At 40.5% G+C, this 18,061-nt stretch overlaps 2 protein-coding genes across 3 annotated transcripts; both read right to left on the bottom strand.

The window, feature by feature from the left end:
• Window positions 1-573: 573 nt before the first annotated feature.
• On the bottom strand, window positions 574-9,969 carry manba (mannosidase, beta A, lysosomal). The gene is made up of 17 exons (XM_086275986.1): window positions 9,669-9,969; window positions 8,556-8,650; window positions 8,372-8,477; window positions 8,110-8,283; window positions 7,766-7,889; window positions 7,218-7,387; window positions 7,022-7,132; window positions 5,592-5,743; window positions 5,320-5,437; window positions 4,575-4,661; window positions 4,232-4,399; window positions 3,709-3,927; window positions 3,464-3,628; window positions 2,867-3,011; window positions 2,588-2,730; window positions 2,020-2,277; window positions 574-1,057 (listed from the first exon to the last, which is right to left on the bottom strand). Exons 1-17 carry the CDS (start codon window positions 9,867-9,869, stop codon window positions 833-835), a joined length of 2,661 nt encoding a protein of 886 aa, XP_086132112.1. The 5' UTR covers window positions 9,870-9,969; the 3' UTR covers window positions 574-832.
• A 994-nt stretch (window positions 9,970-10,963) lies between these two features.
• On the bottom strand, window positions 10,964-17,364 carry LOC147306876 (ubiquitin-conjugating enzyme E2 D2-like). 2 transcript variants are annotated; one of them, XM_086276010.1, is made up of 8 exons: window positions 16,922-17,364; window positions 15,810-15,873; window positions 15,370-15,401; window positions 15,053-15,130; window positions 14,530-14,635; window positions 14,124-14,217; window positions 13,879-13,928; window positions 10,964-12,083 (listed from the first exon to the last, which is right to left on the bottom strand). In XM_086276010.1, exons 1-7 carry the CDS (start codon window positions 16,943-16,945, stop codon window positions 13,880-13,882), a joined length of 447 nt encoding a protein of 148 aa, XP_086132136.1. In that variant the 5' UTR covers window positions 16,946-17,364; the 3' UTR covers window positions 10,964-12,083; window position 13,879. The 2 variants fall into 2 exon arrangements, with proteins under 2 accessions (XP_086132136.1, XP_086132137.1); XM_086276011.1 differs by lacking the exon at window positions 13,879-13,928 and having other exon boundaries at window positions 16,922-17,355.
• Window positions 17,365-18,061: the final 697 nt, after the last annotated feature.

Raw genomic sequence — 18,061 nt, 5'->3', positions numbered from 1 at the left:
ACATCTGTCCAGGAAAAGCCCTAAATAATTCCTTTGATCGTGTACATGCCATATTGGAGTTACATTTTTTTTTAAAATAAAATATCTTAAATGCAAAAATGTATAGTCTCACCGGCCCTCGAGGAGTTCGACACCTGTGATTTAACCAGTGTGGCATGAGACAGAATGATGGGTGGAACAGTGGTTAGCACTGTTACCTCACAGCAAGAAGGTCCTGAGTTCAATTCCACCATCAGGCTGTGGTTTTGCTGTGTGGAGTTTGCATGTTCTCCATGTGTTTGCTTTGGTTCTCTCACAAAGACATGCAGTTAGTGGGGATAGGTTAGCTGGAAATTCATAGGTGTGAATGTGAGTGCATATGGTTGTTTGTGTGTATATGTTATCCCTGTGACAGACTGGTGACCTGTCCAGGGTGTACCCTGCCTTTTGCCCTAAGACAGCTGGGATGGGCTCCAGCCCCCTGAAGAGGATTGATGGTATGAGACAGTTAAAAGTTTATCTTTTAATAGAACTTACAACAGTATGTACTGTGCACAAAAATAAATGGCTTTCATATTTTACGAGTTTAAAACCTTTATTTTTTTTTTACAATATTAATGGTAAATGGCCTGTATTTGTATAGCGCTTTTCTAGTCCCTAAGGACCCCAAAGCGCTTTACACAACCTGTCATCCACCCATTCACACACACATTCACATATTACAAGAAAATATATATATACTCTTCTGTGTTGAATTGAATGTCCTGTGAGCAGTGCCTGCATCTGTTCACTCGATTTTTGTCTTACCGTTCCAGTTTTCTAAAGTTCAACAGGAAAGGTGGCTGGTCTCAGGTCAGTAAATGTCTCTTAAAGATGTGATTGTAAGGGACGCAGTAAGTTCTGCTACGCTGGTAGGACGCCACGCGTTAAAGTCAACTGTCCTGTTTCTGGAAACCATCAGGAAGCCGTTGGAGCTGAAACGTCCGGGGATGTTTCCCACGTCGAGCCAGACAAAAGGAGCCACGGAGTCAGAGTGGAGGGTCACTGAGAAGCATGTCTTTTTTTCTTCTACCTTCACCTGTGTGGAAGGACACATCAGTCTTTAGTGGCTTATGGAATAACTTAAATATATAACTCTATATCTATATGTATATAGCTGGATAGCGTAGTAGTTAGACTACACACCTTTGGAGCAGAGGATCGCATGTTCGATTCCCACCTGGGGTGTCTATATCCAGTATCCTTACAACTAGAGATTGATGATGTACAACATAAATGCTACGGCAAGGGGGAGCCAAGACGCCAGGTCAGGGGGGAGATATCATTACCCCCACCCGAGATTAGGCCGAGTAGGATCATGGCCAAGTACCAGAAGGTCTCTAGGCTTGTGAGGCTAAGCTGGATACAGGAACAGCTCCTGTACTACAACAACATCAGAACTGGAGAAAAGAGTAGTCGATATAAAGAGAGGAAAGGTAGCCTGCGGGGGATTGAAGGCACAGGCAATCAACCATGAAGAGGCCGCTAGGAAAGCAGGCAAGCCAGGCCATGACATCAAATCGTGGCTCAAGAGTTGGGAGTTCGTCTTGTAATCGGAAGGTTGCCGGTTCGAGCCCCGGCTTGGACAGTCTCGGTCGTTGTGCCCTTGGGCAAGACACTTCACCTGGTGGCAGCCTCTGTCAGTGCGCCCCAGGGTGGCTGTACAAGCTACAATGTAGCTTGCCATCACCAGTGTGTGGATGACTGGTTGTGTAAAGCGCTTTGGGGTCCTTAGGGACTAGGAAAGCGCTATACAAATACAGGCCATTTACCATTCAAACTACAATGGCTAGTCACATGTATGTGGAATGGAAGGTTTCAACCTGAGCGGAAGAAACAAGGGACTGGTTAGTGTCAGCACCACAGTCCAGGATGAGAGTACCGAGGAAGGCAAGGAACCATCATGGAAGGACATGTCTATAATCAAGTTCTGGGCAAGGCAAGATGCCTGTCCTGAATCTGAAATTATTCAGATGATTTTCAGTAAAAATCAATGCTTACTGTAATGTTGGGTCTGCGGAGTCCTTGAGCATCTTTGGGCGAGCAGAGGAAGTGGTGGTTAGTGGGACCCTGCTGGCTGCTGTCGTCCTCCAGTTGGAAGGTGAGCAGGCAGGTAAGACGGGTACAGTTTCCGCATCCTGCTAACAGGCTGGCGACGGGCTGTTTGAAGACCGCCACAGCGCTACCTCCAGGCACGAGCAGCATGCTCGAGTTTAGCGTGCAGACTGGATCCAGCTCAGTCCAGGAGAACACATTCACCTGATGCACAAAAGTATGACAATATTAACAGCGCCAGTTTAAATTTACTGTTCAACTGATCTGCACTCCCCTACAAGCATTTAGACTTAAGAAGATAATTCTGTTTTTATCAATAGAAACTGTCATATTTTATAATGACAGAATATTTAACAAACATATTTCCACCCTCATTTATTTTACCATGAAGCATCACATCACATAACAGCAGCTAAAACTTTGATCTTTAAAGATGTTCAACACTGAAAACAGACAAAAATGGGACTAAAATAACTAAATAAATAAATAAATTATTCTGGCTCCTAAAGCCTACCACAGCCCTCAGCTTCAGGTCACGGCTCAGGTCTGAAATGGCGTAAATGACCAGTGTGTCGTCTTCCTCGAAAGCAACAGGAAAGACGGCTGCAAAGAAGCTCTGTGCAAAATAATGCAGCATTTTCCACTTCCCACCAAACTCTGTGCAAACAGATACACAAAGATGACTATGTAAGTATTTTAGAAAACAACCTCCACGTTAAAATGGCCACACTACCAAAGCTAAGAACACAAAGTTCTGAAGCAGTCTACACAAACAATTTGTCTTGCCACTCACCAATCGACGACCAGGAAGGCGCCTGCCAAATGTCATTGAGCTGCCAGTACAGCGCACCCATGGTGTGACCTTTGCCCTCTATAATTTCACTCCGACTTCTCCGATAAAACTCCGTCTGAGTCTTCACACACTGGGCCTGCATGACCTGGACATACAGCACAGTCAGCAAAATGTGTGACAACATTAAACGAGCTGAGCGGCTTAAAAAAGAACATTTTTTTATTCTTTTTTTTGTCAGCGACTCTTGCGTTTGTAACTTGGGATACAGACAAATTAGCTTTGGCTGTTTTGTTACACTGCATGTGGAGGAGCTCATTCAATAAGCAACATATGCTCTAGTGCACACAACAAGACGCCCCCAGCCTGAGGTGCCTAGATGACCGACGGTTTTTGTACCAGATCTAGGAAGATGCTGCTGACAATCAGTTCTGCATTCATTTACATCCACCTGCACCACCCAAATGGAACATTGAGGTTCAAGAGGTCCCTCAAGCAAATCTCCACGACAGCTTCTCCTCGACTCAGGTTGGTTTTCTTTTACTTACAGTCTAAATACCACCTTAAAAGTATCACACACATGGACGGTTTGCACCTCACCTGAGTGATGTAGAGAGTATCTGTAAATCTTTTCAGGGGATCAGTGGCATTTGGCAGGTGGAAGTGTAGAGCAGTCTGCAGGATCATCTGCTGGTTTCCGTCTTCATGGTGTTGACGATGAGAAGTGAAATTACTGCCGTAGCTCCAGTCTTCTTTAATGGAAACCTGCAGCATCATAAAAGGAAAACACAAACAGTCAGCAACTTTAATCCATGTTTGCTTCCTTCTTTATAATATTTAGTTACCGGCTGCAAAGTGGAAAAGGACGGCCAGGACTGGAAACCATATTCAGAGGCAAAACGCGTCCGTGGGAAGGTCCTCCAGTCCCAGCAGTCGAGGATGTAGCTGTAGAAGTGAACGTCTCCGTAGTGAGGATCGTAGGGATTCTCCGCCACCCATCCTTCCTGCTCCGATTCAGCCCCGTTCGTTGGACTGGAGACAAGAAACGGGCGACTCTGGTCCTCCTAAAGGAGATGGGACTTTTGTTTCTACCGATTTGCAGGAGTAATACTGAAAATACATTGCTGGGCAAGTGTATTGCTCCAGTTCCTGATAATTAAATCATCAATTAAAAAAAACAACACAAAAACCTGCTTTTTGTATTTACTCGATTATCTTTGTTGAAACATGCACGTGTGGCAAATATGTAAAAAACTAATCAATCTGGACGGGAAAAACACTTTGGCAGTACCGTAAATTACAATACAGATAAATCAGTCATTTAAAACACAGATCCTTACATTAAGTGTGACATAACCAGACTCTCACCTCTTGCACAAGCTTCTTTATATTATCTACATAAAGCATCACATAGTCTCTGATGTATTTCGGCCTTTGAGAAGCTGGGATGTCGAACCAATCTGTTGCCAGAGCAGCTTCGTTTTCATTGTTACCGCTCCAAATTATTATAGAGGGGTGGGACTTCAGGCGCTGAACCTGAGCAGTAAAAAGAAAATAAGAGAAAGAAATAAAGGGAAACATCACTTCAAGCTTCTTTAGGATTTTAAATCTCCTCTCGGAGCCTTTCGAGAGAAACTGTGCGTTTGGTTTGTTTATCCAGTATTTTACACCTTCAGGAAATAAGAAAAATCACATCCGTATATCAACTGACCTGCTGGACGACCTCTTCTCTTACTGTCTGTATAAAGTCGGTCTCAGTGGGATACATTGCACAAGCGAACATGAAGTCCTGCCAAACCTAAAGATGTGTTTAAACACAGCGAGCAAACCATCTGTTTACAATATGTTCAGTGATGTTACACAACCAAAATCATGTAAAAATACCACAGACTGTTACATACATGTGCAAGAGCACAACAACTGGCTTATGCCAGCTGGATGTCATATTACACAAAGCAGTGCACAGTCTGTCAAGAAAGGTTTACATTTCAGGTAAACAAAAAATGTTTTAGTCCTTATTAGGTCTTAAAATGACTACTACATCTACTCAATCAGTAGTTTATAGAACTGCCTCTAACTGACTTTATTGATCTCTCATTGGTTCAGTTCATTGAGCTTTTGGGGGCATTTGTTTTTATGCACAGCTCTTTCAACACCCTGCCACAGCATTTCAATCAGCCTGAGGTCTGGACTTTGACTGGGTCATCACAACGTGATCATCATTCATTCTGATCATCATCCCATTGCCCCAAACGTTAGGTGTCAGACAGATGGCTTCACATCAAACAAAGGATAAAGGATGTCAAAACACACCTTAATGCTCCCGAACAGCAAACTGCTTTTATCAAGGTGCTCATAATCAGCTAATCAAACGCATTTGATTCTTATTTATTAGGCCACAACAAAATAAGTATTTAAAGTTTTGTTTTTAAACACTAGAGGGCAGCGTCACTTACCATGATCCCCAACTCATCACAAATTTCATAAAAGAGATCCTGTTCATACACTCCTCCTCCCCAGACCCTGAGGGCATTCATGTTAGCATCTACTGCTGATTGTAACAAGTTCTTTAAGCTGCAAGACAGACAGGCAGAAAGATCCGGCATTAATGAAAATAAAATACTAAAAAGACCCGACACGTACCTACACACAAGAGGCAAAAGAGGAATATAGGTTAAACTAAACAGCGACCACTTGACTGAACTCAAAAGAACCAACGTCCACTCACACATCAGGGGTGACCTGGTCCTGGAAGGAGTGGACTGGGATCCAGTTGGAGCCTTTGAGGAAAATTGGTTTCCCGTTGATACGGAAATAAAAGCTCAAGCCCGGGGATCCAACAACTGGCTCCTGGATGAGCTCCACGGTGCGAAAATACACCTGCGGGGGATACTCTCATGAGCGCTTTCAATTTACTACAACAGCTACTTTAAAAATCAGTGAAAACTTCAACTGTCCCATTCAATGTGGGGCAAGTGGCATGAAAATGAAAAAGGGTGAAAAGTATTTTATTTTTCAACAAAGAAAAATAGTTTTTATTCCTTTTCTAAGTGGACACATCCAAAAAGTGCTTTTCCTGAGAAAAACAGTCTACTTCATTATTATTTCAACACCCATTCGTGAGTGAGACTGTGGTGCAATGGAGGAAAAGGAAGAGATCATCAGGGAGAGAATGAGATAAGAAGGAAACAGGTGTTTGCACAAGTGAAAACTTACATTAATAAAGTATTATTGTTATAAAAAACATGAAAAAGCTCTTAATGCTTAATTTTCAATTCAATCTAGAGTATTTTAGAGCTTTTTAGGTAAGCTGTATTGTGGTAGTAGCTTTTTATTTAGTCAATAAGACAGTCTCCTTTTCGAACCATTCATTTGTAGACATAGATTTAGCCGTTTGGCGACAATGACAAGAGATATGTTTGGAGGTGTAAAGGTGAGGCTTTAAAACCTAAGACCACTGCACCAGCTGTTAGGCATGGTGGTGGTAGCATCATGCTCTGGGGCCGTCGTAGAAGCTTGTTTATGGAAATCAAAAGCTTCTAGTTGAGGCACAACTTGCTAAGGGACATTTAACCAAATGTTATTGAGAGTGTACGTGTATATCTGATGCAGTATACTTTTGATTCTGTGAGGTTTAGAGAAAATCCAATATAAACTCAAACTTTGCAGTTATGCAATTTTTATATTGAAACCATAGACTGTATATAAAAGATGTATCCACTGTGACATCAGCTACTTGTTTGTGAAGTCTGCATTAAATTCTGCACTTTTGTTGTTAAACTGGACATCACACGCGAGCTACTGTGAAACTCAGGGACATTGTTCACTCAGTAGACAAAGAACAATAGATAGAGAAGAGATAGTTAAATCTGGTGACCCAATTAACTGCACTGGGATTAAAATCCATAAATATTTATGACTTTATTCTTCAATAAAGTCATAAACCATGTGAGAAGTAGGGTCATTTCTACAGAACCAAACTTTGTCTTGTAACCGTAAGATGCCACTCGATGCTGGACTTTAAAAACATTACAAGTTTAAGTTATCTGCATTGTCTTCAGTTGTCAGACTTGGAGGCTACGATAAATTGCACTGTGATTAAAATCCATAAATAAAAAATGAGGAGACTGCATGTGCTGACAGGCAGCACACTCTCACCTTAGACTCTGTGCTGAAAATTAAAAACTCATCCTGAAATCCTCTGATAGTGAGACGGTAAAACGGTTGTTCTCCATGTCCATTTGGCCACCATAGTTTCACCTGACTGGCCTGAATGAAGAAAAAAAATAAAGCATGAGCGTGGACGGGTAATTGATATTACACACAACAATGAGACTGGAGTCATTTCAAGCACCGTGTTGATGAGTATGGTGAAGTTGCTCTTGGTCTTTCCAGGGTTAAAGTGTGTCTGGAAGGTTTGCTCTGAATCCAGTTCAGGTATGGAGAGTGTGAGCTGGCCACGTGCTGTCTGAACTGCATCTATAAGAAGCTCAATCTGCACCCTCCACTGGGAGAAGGCATCATCTGGACAGATAGATTATTCATAAAAAGACACAGGAAATACTGGAATAAGTAAGAGAGGGCGCTTTATCGCGAAGATTCTCAGAACTTTCTGGAAAATAGCCCAAGATCCTTCCTGAGGAAGTCACAACAGAACACTGAACTCCAAAAATCTAAATTCAGTGCAGCTCGCAACAAATAAATAAATAAAATTCCTTTTTGTGTTGAGTGCCTGCGTCTTACACAACTGCTCTTATGCAATCGATAAATAATGCACCACTCTCTATCAGAGGAGAGACACTAAGGCTTTATAAAATTCTCCTTATATCTGAAATTGCCCCCAGTTTGACTATCCATTTATCCCCAAGAAAAGGTTGGTGATCAAGATTAGATGGGACGTACTGTAGAGAGGGACAGAGGAAACCTGGACGAGCTGCAGAATATCAAAAGCCTCGAGTCGAACGCCTTTCCACAGTCCCATCGTGGGGAACGAAGGTCCCCAGTCCCAACTGAAAGAGCTCTGCTCCTGGACCAACACAGACACTGAGGTTTATTTTTCTTCAGGCGCAGTTACAGGTCCATACATATTGGCTCATGTCATCCACCGCAGTGGATTTTAAAGTCAACCTTTCACAATGCCATGGAAGGGCAGACTTTAAGCTTTAATTATAAAGGGTTTGCTGTTATGTTTGAAGGTATTCATTCTCTGTTTTTACCAGTTTATTTTCTAGAAGGGAGGGACTTACTTTTCTGATAAAATTGACATGGCATTCCCCTTTTTGGACACCTGGAGGACATTCAGGAGGAACTACGTAAGACGTGTGAGCTTTCCTCTGCTCAGACGCGTAAAGAATCGGTGACAGCAAACCAACTTGCAGAACATTTTCGCCGTCTTTCAGCAAGTCTTTCACAGAAAAGTCCTACACACCAAAAAAGCACAGCACACGGGTGATACATGTGCAAGAACATGTGGGGAGGTACTGTGTGCTTGTTTCAAGTTAAACATACATGTCGACAAAACATGTTGTTGGTCTTTCCAACAGCAATCCCATTGAGTGAAACCGACCCAACGGTGTCCACGCCATCAAACACAAGAAGCACCTTCTGCTTGACGCTATCAAGAGATTACACAGATTAGTTAGACAGAGAGCACAAGGAGTCTCTAGATTATGACCTATACAGGTATAGTGACCTCAGCTCAGCAGACAATGTAAATGTGGTTGTGTATGTCCAGTTGTCGAGCGCAATCCATCGATAAGAGACATCGTTGAACCTGAAATACGGGTCCTGAAAGACAAAAAAGGACAAGGTTTATCTACCAGGAATGACAAATGCTAGTCCTCTTAGTTTTTGGCTGTCAAATGTTTTACCACCACATGCAGTACATTTTATGTCAGTGCATAATGTGTTTAAGGGGTGTTCCACTGTATGTTTTCCCAGTCCAGCTCTTGTATAACTCGGCATACTCCAATCTTTTCTCTTGGCTTCCCTTCCTTATGAATGGGTTCTTGACAGCAACCTGTCCACAGAGACCTTCTGATCAGGTTTCAATGAACAGAAGCTGGATCAGCTGAAGGGCCAGCTGGATTTCTTCATACCTTTCAGATACTGTTCACCCACTGTAAGTAGTTTAGTGGGCCTGTCACTTTTGTATTTGTCCTTCACTTTTCCACTTTCCTCAATTTTTTTAAAGACACCTTGCACATCATGCTGATATGCCATGTTGTCAGCTATTAGCTCTTTGGGAATCACCTTCTTGATATAAGAATGGGTTATATTCTAGGTTTTTATGTGTAGAAAGAAAATTGCTTTTTTCCCCTGCAGTTGGGTCCCTGTTTTATACTTGAGTTGCTTTATGCATAGAGCAGTGTTAAGAGCTTTAATAAATGAACAAACGAACAAAAGCATTCTTCTTAAAATGGTCGGGATCAAGGACTCACCGGAAAATGAGTGACCTGGACCTTCAGAAAGCCTGGATAACTATTGCTCAACACTGTTTGTCATCTATCACAAACCTGATAGCTCCTTGCAGTAAATACTTCAAACAGCAGACATATTCTCAGAGTTTTGACATTTGTTTCCTTCTTGGAACTGGGATTAACCTTTAGTCTCACCTGTATGTGTCTTTCACTCTTTGCACCCACGCAGGCTGTCTGATCTAATATATTTTACATACAATCTAAACATTTGATAAATGACTACATGGAATAAAATTTATAGGGATAAGTTAAAAATGCATTACTTAAATGCACATAAATGAAAGATTAAAGACTACAAATTAACACCATGAAGTGAGTCGTCTTACCGTGATGTATCCCTGCTGCTGCAGAGCTGAGTGGACACAGCCTGGGACCTGTGCAGGCAGTAACAATGAACCGTTGGAGTTTGACAGCCTCCATTTGCCGTTCAGGTTCACAGTGAGACGCTGCTGCAGAGAAAATACCGAGAAAACACCGGAAAACAAACACCAGCAGGCCCAGCCAGAGAGGCGCACATGCAGCAGCATAGTTTAGATCTCGTTGTAGGCACGGAGAGTTCACTCAAGCCTCCATAATTGTGTACTCTTTTCGTTTTAACTTCGTTTACCCATACTGGGCTTCCGTGTTTGTCACGTGACCTGCTCGTGATAGTCAGCTGTTCGCAGGCAGGAAGTTCAGGCGCGAAAAAGAGAAGCTTTTTTCTAACTCACCTTTCAACAAAATCCTGCTACAGGTTTAATATAAAAATATATTTTAAAGATGAATTAGATTTTTTAAAGCATAATTTCCTAATCAACAAACATATGTACTTATTTTAGAGGTACCAAATAAGGGAGTGTTTTGCATTTCTAAACACAAGGGTGTGTATACAACATTTACCGACATGGTAAGCAATTATGGAAAACTACTCAAGCAAAATGGAAGTCAGAGAAAACCTTTATATTTAGTAGGTCTCTTAGGAGGCAATATTTCTAAGCATATTACAATATACAGTATTGAAAAAGTTTGAGTCACCCTTTGTTTCTTTACATTTCCAGAGCCAGACTTTCTGAAGGTCCTTTGGACATTTGCTGCCTTTTCACTCATTCTTAGCTCAGTCATTGTAAAACTATTTTTTGTTAAAACACTGACATACGAATCATTCAAGTATTTAAAAAAAAAAAAAAAAAAAAAGGCACCTAACTCAGGGATCTTTTAAATTATGATCCTTCAGTTGATCTATTGTTCATTAATGGGTCATCAGAAAAGGTCTCACTGGAAGAGTAGTCACCAAGCCATTATAGCACCATCAGTAATGGATTGCCCTCCCAGAACGCAGATGTCATTATTGAAGCAATGTGGGATTATCCTGAGAGAAGGAACAAAAACTAGCAAACATGCATAGAGCTTTAATGTCCCTCATGAGGTATTCCTGAAGACTAGTTAAAGAAATGACAAACGCGCGCGCACACACACACACCACCAAGAGGCGTCTTAGTTACATACACACAATACAGTACTTAAAACATGGTACAGATGGTTTTACTGAAGACAAGACTTCAGCATAGTCTTCAAAGTCTAGCAGTGTTCAGGGGATTTTTTTTTAAATGCCTCAAATGAAAACTACAAAACATCACACTGGTTGTTTTATGGTTTAAGTAACTTTATTGAAGGGAAACTAAAAAGAAACAGAGCGACAAGTTGATTATCAACCATCAGCTTTGCATCATATTTTAGGGCTACAAGAAGACAGTGTTCGAGTGGGTGTAAAACTAAGAGCTCAACTACTGGCTTCTAAATAACAAAAGTAGAAAGCCTTTGAGGGGAACCAAATTTTTTCCAACTGTTCAACCTTACAATCCACTTAATTTGCAGAAACATATCAGATAATATAGCCTACCTTTATTAACATGCATAAAATACAACATTGAAGTTCTTACATTGGTTTCTTTAACATTGATATATACTGCTGTGCTTCTCTGTACACACTTTGATAGTGGAATAAGATACACTTCTTTCCTCAGATAATAAACTTCATTTACTATGCATCAGAAGAACAAACTGACATCGCACCGGTCCCTGGAGGCAGACAGGGTCCACAAAACAGTTTCTTCATTGTCACAGATTTATATTTGTTTTTTTCCTTAAGTGCAGCAGAATACCACCAATTTGAGAATTCAAAATTTACAACAATGGCAAAACACAGACTTTGCCCCAAATGCTCAAAGAAGCCCGGCCTGTGACGAAGTATCAACCCCAGAGGATCCAGCCTGTCTACAAGTGGATCAGCGTAGGGTTGATGCTGCTCAGCATGAGGAGACCAGCTGCATCAGATTCTACCAAGTGTGTGCAGAGTAAATGACTATCATCACCAATTTTGGGTTGAAAACTCTTACCGGTGCATGCTCAAGCCGAGTCTATAGACCACGATAGTTTTCGTGATTTATATACATTTTTTAAAATTTGAACTCTGTATAAAAACAGGAGTCGAAACTTTACAGAAACTGGCACAAGTCCTAGAGAGAAAACACTATCTTCTTATGAGCGCGCAGGTGGGAAAAGGAGGGGTAAAATGCTCTGATTAACCAAAAAGAAAAATTGAAACAAAAGAAAAACAAAAAAAATAATAATAATAAAGTGAAAAAGTAAAACAGAATCCCAAAATTTTAAGTTTGAACCAGCAACCACATTTTCACCAGCGTTCCAAACGATCCCATCACATTGCGTATTTTTGTGTCCATTCTTTTGCCATTTTGGTGTATCTGCAAAGAAAAAAGGGGGGCAAACATTAACTTCACCTATTTAATACAAAAATTCCTGTCTTCAAGTCATACCCAAAATATCAGCAGGATTTCTTCATGCACCTGAAAACACTGCTATTTTTTTTTTTTTTGAAGGCCATGCCAAGTTAGCACCCTAACTGATCACGTCCAGATTAGCACAGAAATAAGATGTTTAAAAGACCAAGTCTGAAGCAACAGAACTTTTTTTGGAGGGGGATGGGTATACAATCCTTTTCATGCTGGAACTAGCAGCTGTGTGCATGCAAAAACAATATTGTTTTTGAACTTTGTCGAGTGATGAGACGAGCCATCATTACTACTCTCAATATCCATGTTCATACCCAGATTAAATTAATCCTATTATAAAAAGGACTTTAACACTACATTTGGATGGTTTCAGCTTACTTTGCTTCTCGCCGGTTTTAGGAAGTTTTATTTCTTGTTCCAGCATTGAATTAAAATTTGTATTCGTATCCCCCCCATAGTGTATCCTCCGAATCATTTTTCAAACCACATTTACACTGATCTAAGCGGGAACTGGTATCCATTCATTTTAATCTCATACTAAAAATTGTTCTTCACTTGGGAATAATCCTGTACAGTAAAATCATTTGATAAACATGACATGTTATACTGCTGGTGATATAACTTCCGATGCAGACTGTTGCATAAGCAGTTTTCTCACACCACACTGCAGCCCTGAACTCCGACATTACCTTGAGAAGCCAAATGCAAGAACGGAATTTAAAAAAAAAAAAAAAAAGAAGAAAGAAAAAAAAAGAAGAAAAAAGGGCGCATTGTCAAAACAGACATTAAATTGTCAACCCTGTAAAAGTCTGTGTGATGTCCAATTGGGCGCATGTGAGAATAGAGTGGGTGTCGGGTCCTGCCTCCTTCACGCTCAACCCCAAAGCACCGCCGTCTAAATCATATTGAGTATTTCCGCAGCGAGAATGCATCTGAAGCAGACCATTTCCTGTTGTGTGCTACATGACAAAGGGCAACTTAGACAACCTGATTTTTCTCCACACTGTCCAGAGTTCATGTGTGGGGAGAGGGAAGGGAAGAAAGGAGAAAAAATAAAATAGAAGCCTTTGACATGTTTGAAAATACTGGCCAATTAGCAACGCGCTTAACAAACCTAACCATCATATCACATTTTTTATTTGTTTATCAGCCCTGCCTTAATTTTAGACATCAAGCTCATGAATTCAGCCTTTTTTGACAGCCAGCTGTTGCAGTGTCCTTAAATGCATCACCGTGAACATTTTTCCACAATGCTGTGACATCTGTTGAACAATGCAACTGACAAATGCAGGCAACCCATGATTAACTGAGGGATTGTCCTCAAGTCTCTACAAGTTGATGCTAGAAATCATACCAAAGAATGAAACTTGTGGGGTTACAAAGAAGAAGAAAAAAAATAAATAAATAAAAATCTTGATTTTCCTCTGCCCTGTGTTAGCGGTACACCACAATACTCAAGTGTCCATTATATCCACAGGCAAAAATTTTCAGTTAACTTGTTTATTTCCAGCAGGAGAGTGCAACTGCAGGAAATCAAGGTGCACATAAAAATCCAAACCCACACCCTGAGAGCAGTGCAGGGTCAATAAGTTATTCGGCTCATAGAGACAAAGATTAGTACAAGCAGCTCATTTTAGTCACACTCTTTAGAACAGATCCAAGCCTCTAGTTATGTACTGAGCAGAGCATCACAACATATCCGATCACTTAGCACTAGCCAAGATGCAGTGATGGCTCTTGGCCTTACCCTAAAGCATGGCATACTTGACTGTCCACTCCTGTGCTAGTTTATTGTACCTAACAGGATAAAACTAGGTTTTATAATATACCCTAGAGATAAAGGTGAATTTGACATCAATGCAATCAGCAACTTTGAAACCGCAACACTTCTTGCAAACACAGCACCATAAAACTCTCATGTTCCTTTTTGGAGACAGAATTGGTCAGTTCACATGTTTAGAGGTTAGTTTTTCCACACATATTTATACTTACTTCTGACTATCTGTTTTGTAGATTCGTGCGATCTCTGGCACTAGCGGGTCATCGGGGTTTGGGTCACATAGGAGTGAGCAAATGGAGAGAAGAACTGCAAGGAACATATGGATGCTAAGCATTCTTTAACATTTATTATATTTTAGATGGCTTTAAAAAAAATTAAACACAAAAAAGGGAATGTTTAATTTCCCTTGACATTTCAATTTATTTACACGATTTATATGAGCATTTTAAGGTAAAGAAATGGTTTACCATATTCTAAATTTTAAACTCAAACTGTAGACATTAAATATTATTAGTACAGGTCTTGCTGATCCAAAAAGCAGGGAAATAAATACCTGGTAAAAATATGGGCCTAAGTAAATTATACAAGTTGGGTGTTAATGAACAGATGTCCTCATACCTTTAGAAATAGTAAGCGCAGGAGACCATTGTGATCTGAGAATATCCAGACAGATACTGCCGTTACTGTTAATATTTGGGTGGTAAATTCTTGTCGTAAACGCAACCTGAGAGAAAAACAAACAAAAACACTGTGAAAAGCTATACAAAACATAGTGACAACAACATGTCCGTGTTATGCAACTCAGAAACTTTGACACTAGGCACTGACGTGTGACGCTCATGACTGTCAAGTTCTGGAATGACAGGTATTACTTCATGTAGGCTACTGGCCAATGTTCATGGCGCAAGAATCACCAGGCCCTATTTACTATAAATGTGGTGTTTTTGAAGATATCTTCCTCACTCAAGAGCTTTTCAGCATTTTAAAGTATAACAATTGGCCCTTGTTGTTGATACTTTATGCTGTAAACAGGACATTTTTTCATACTAACAACTGCCTACAGCACGACAGACTATTTCCATATTTAAGTTATCAAAACAGGAAACTCTGCTTAAGGTTTGACCAGTCCAACCACAGTTACCTTGGGGGGTTTGAAGGGGTAGTCTGTTGGAAAATGAATCGTCAAGAAGAAAACACCTCCCTGATATGGACTGTCACTCTGATGGAGAAAAAAAAAGAAAAAAAAGAAAGAGAGAAAGAAAAAAAAAAAAAAAAAAAGGGGGGGGGGACATTTACATATTTCAGAAGACACACAGCTACTCATTATCAAGTCAAATTTCAACCTTTATTACAAATACATTTTAAGCACTCGGGAACACTACTCCAATGCCAAATTTCAGCACCGTGCTGCCATAAACCTGACAAGGGCAACAACTGTGTCATAAAAGATCTACTTACAGGCCCCATGATTGTGGCTTGCCAGTGAAACACTGCAGAGAACAGAAAGTAAAAGTTACAAAACAAGAAAAGGTCACAGGTATGTGATCTGACAGGAACTAAGGTTTCCAAACAGACCTCATAGCTTCCCAGTAACACAATTTCCCTGTTTCAAAGTCAATTTTAATATCCCACTGTAAATTTTCTAAACGCAGCAGCAACCAATTTCTCCACTTTAAATCAACATCCAAATGGTTTTATAATATTTAAGACATGTTTTTAAATGCAAATATGCTAAAGTTTAGCACATGACAGCATTTCAAAAATGAAAAATTGTTCTTTTTTTGGGCTGCACATCTCAAATGACACATTAGATAATATCACCTTAGTTGCAGATTTTTGCCATTTTATTTTTGATGAAACTAAAGAAATGAAATAAAGAGCAGGTTTGGGACACTTACTATCATCACCCACTGGGCCAGCTGAGCACTGTGCTGGAGGGTCACGAGCCAGGTCGTTAAGCTCCTATGAGGAAAAACAATAACCAGTTAGACAAAAGTAACAAAAAATGAGTAGATGTGATCTAAAAAAACAAAAATCTGTCTATAGGCGTGAGCGCCTTTTAACATCATTGACATACATGCTGAAACCGAGACTGCGGTGGTGAGGGGTGCTACCTGACAGGTGTGTGCTTAATATATTTCACGCCATCCTCACTTCGGGTTTCATCACCCGGCCACTATGCTCAAAATTCAACTCCATGCAAAGTTATTGAGAACCGAGCATATACCGTGTATAATATGACACGTGTTGTGTTATTTTTAGGGTATACACTATTTTAGAGTGAGGTGAAGGCCACAGCCCCACCCTAGCCTTCCGTAAACTTACAAAGAAGTAGTGTCTGATTTTCTTGGAAGAAAATTCTCGTAAACAGCAGAGTGAAGGAATGAAACCAGATGTCAGCAATTCGAGTGTGTTACTCCATTCTGTTCCTGCCAGTTTCTGTCAATCACGATTACAGACCAAGAACAAATACGATGACATACCAAAGAAATGTATCATGAAGGCAGCTCTGACTAACAGATTTCAGGGACTGATATGAGTCATGGACCCTCCAACATGAATTATTGCCGCTTTAATTCATAACTAAACGACTTATAATTTACTAGCGAGTACAAAGAATATCAGGTTAAAAGTTTCGTATTACAGTTAGGCAACCTTCAAACATATGTGCCTTCGTGTAAAGGTATGAAGTGTTGGGAAATTCATGCGGCCTCCTTCCGCCGTCAAACATACATTCTCTACAAGTGAAACTGCTAACGTTAGCTGACCGGCCCAACATTAAGCCGTGTTGGCCCGTGCTAACCGATTCAAGTAGTAAAAACCACCATTAATTCACTCAAGTCAAAACACACCAAAGTCTCCTTAACATTTTTAAATAAAACGAGCTGTAAAGTTAACACATCTTCGAACATGTTTCGCCGCCTTGTTTCGAGAACAGCGGCTCGCTGCATTGTGGGAGGCTAGCGGGACTAGCTTACACAGCTAGCCAACCTTCACGACGTTATCTTACCTTGTGAATCCTTTTCAGAGCCATCCTGTCTTGGTGTTCTGCTCTCTAAGTTGGCGGTGTTTCGATCCCAAACGAAGAAACAGAGATGCTTCGCTCTCGGTGAAATAACTGACGGTAGGTCAAACCCGACGGCTTTTTTCCTTTCTCTGGCTAGCAGAGTTAGCCGGCTAGCAAGCTCAAACTACGTATGCGCGGTGTTAAACGTCAAATGTTGCACACTCCCTCAATAACGCTCACTTTCCTCGTGAATTACACGTCTTATATCGGATTAAACCTAACCCAAAAATCAATGCCGAATAAGTGCGAGTGCCAGGTGGCGTAACCCGGTCGACAAAGCTCTCTTCTGCTGTTGGTTTCGGTCGGTGCCGCTGGCCAACTAGCGTCAGTCTACATGTATTTGAAGCTTAGTTGTGAAGGCGGTGCAGTCGGCTGCTGAGTGACGGGGCGTTTGTGATGGCACATTGGTTCCTGCTGCTGAAGAAAAACAACATACATGCGAGACCAGCCGTGACATGCCAGTCTTTAGTTACTGAAAGACACAATTAAACGAGAACACTTTTTAGGATTTTTGTCAAGTAGTGATTAAAAGTTGCCCACATGATCACAGCTTCAACCACAAGTTGTACAATTTTAATCGCGTTAATGTAAATCAGGCAGTATTCATATTAATCCAAGTAACTAAATTATAACGACGCTGGATTACCAAACAAAAGCTTCTGAACCTCAAGGGGGCTGTGTGGTAATTGCTTTGTGGTAATGTTTTTTTCCAAAGGAGACATTTTAACATTCAATAGCAGGAAAAGACGGATGCAATTTAGGCCATTAAGCCTAGTGTTTTATTCAAGTTTTTGTTACTCAGCCAGTGTTTATAGATCTAGTGGATCCCCAGGCTTTCTGAGGTTTTTTAAATCAAGTCATCTACAAAAAAACATGTCCATATCTTTAAATTAACATATTCTTATTTGTTTTTTTTAATCTTATTTCTAAGATATATGTATATGTGTGTGTGTGAGTACAAACAGCTGATTCATAAATAAAAAGACACCTGCTGAAGCTTTTCTCTTTGCCACATTTCTTTCACAAAAATGCTACCCAACCTTGAGCAAGAAAACTGACATGAAAAGAAAACAAATGTGATTT

This window comes from Aulonocara sp. 'chitande type north' Nkhata Bay, linkage group LG19, assembly GCF_057382095.1.
Source record: "Aulonocara sp. 'chitande type north' Nkhata Bay isolate Kocher_YH1m ecotype deep benthic linkage group LG19, A_spYH_male_GT1.1, whole genome shotgun sequence".
NCBI classification, from domain to species: Eukaryota; Metazoa; Chordata; class Actinopteri; order Cichliformes; family Cichlidae; genus Aulonocara; species Aulonocara sp. 'chitande type north' Nkhata Bay.
The sequence above is the reverse complement of the archived record's forward strand: the minus strand, read 5'-3'. Positions and strand labels throughout refer to the sequence as shown.

Bases quoted from the DNA above. Each gene is read 5' to 3' on its own strand.
- manba (XM_086275986.1), bottom strand. From the start codon at position 9,869: ATGCTGCTGCATGTGCGCCTCTCTGGCTGGGCCTGCTGGTGTTTGTTT. The intron at 7,388-7,765 runs GTACGTCCCATC...CTATCTGTCCAG, and splicing joins TTCCTCTGTCCCTCTCTACA to ATGATGCCTTCTCCCAGTGG. The intron at 7,133-7,217 runs GTGCTTGAAATG...TTCTTCATTCAG, and splicing joins TCACCATACTCATCAACACG to GCCAGTCAGGTGAAACTATG.
- LOC147306876 (XM_086276010.1), bottom strand. From the start codon at position 16,945: ATGGCTCTGAAAAGGATTCACAAG. The intron at 15,402-15,809 runs GTAAGTGTCCCA...TGTTCTCTGCAG, and splicing joins TGGCCCAGTGGGTGATGATA to TGTTTCACTGGCAAGCCACA. The intron at 14,218-14,529 runs GTATGAGGACAT...TGTTCCTTGCAG, and splicing joins TGCGCTTACTATTTCTAAAG to TTCTTCTCTCCATTTGCTCA.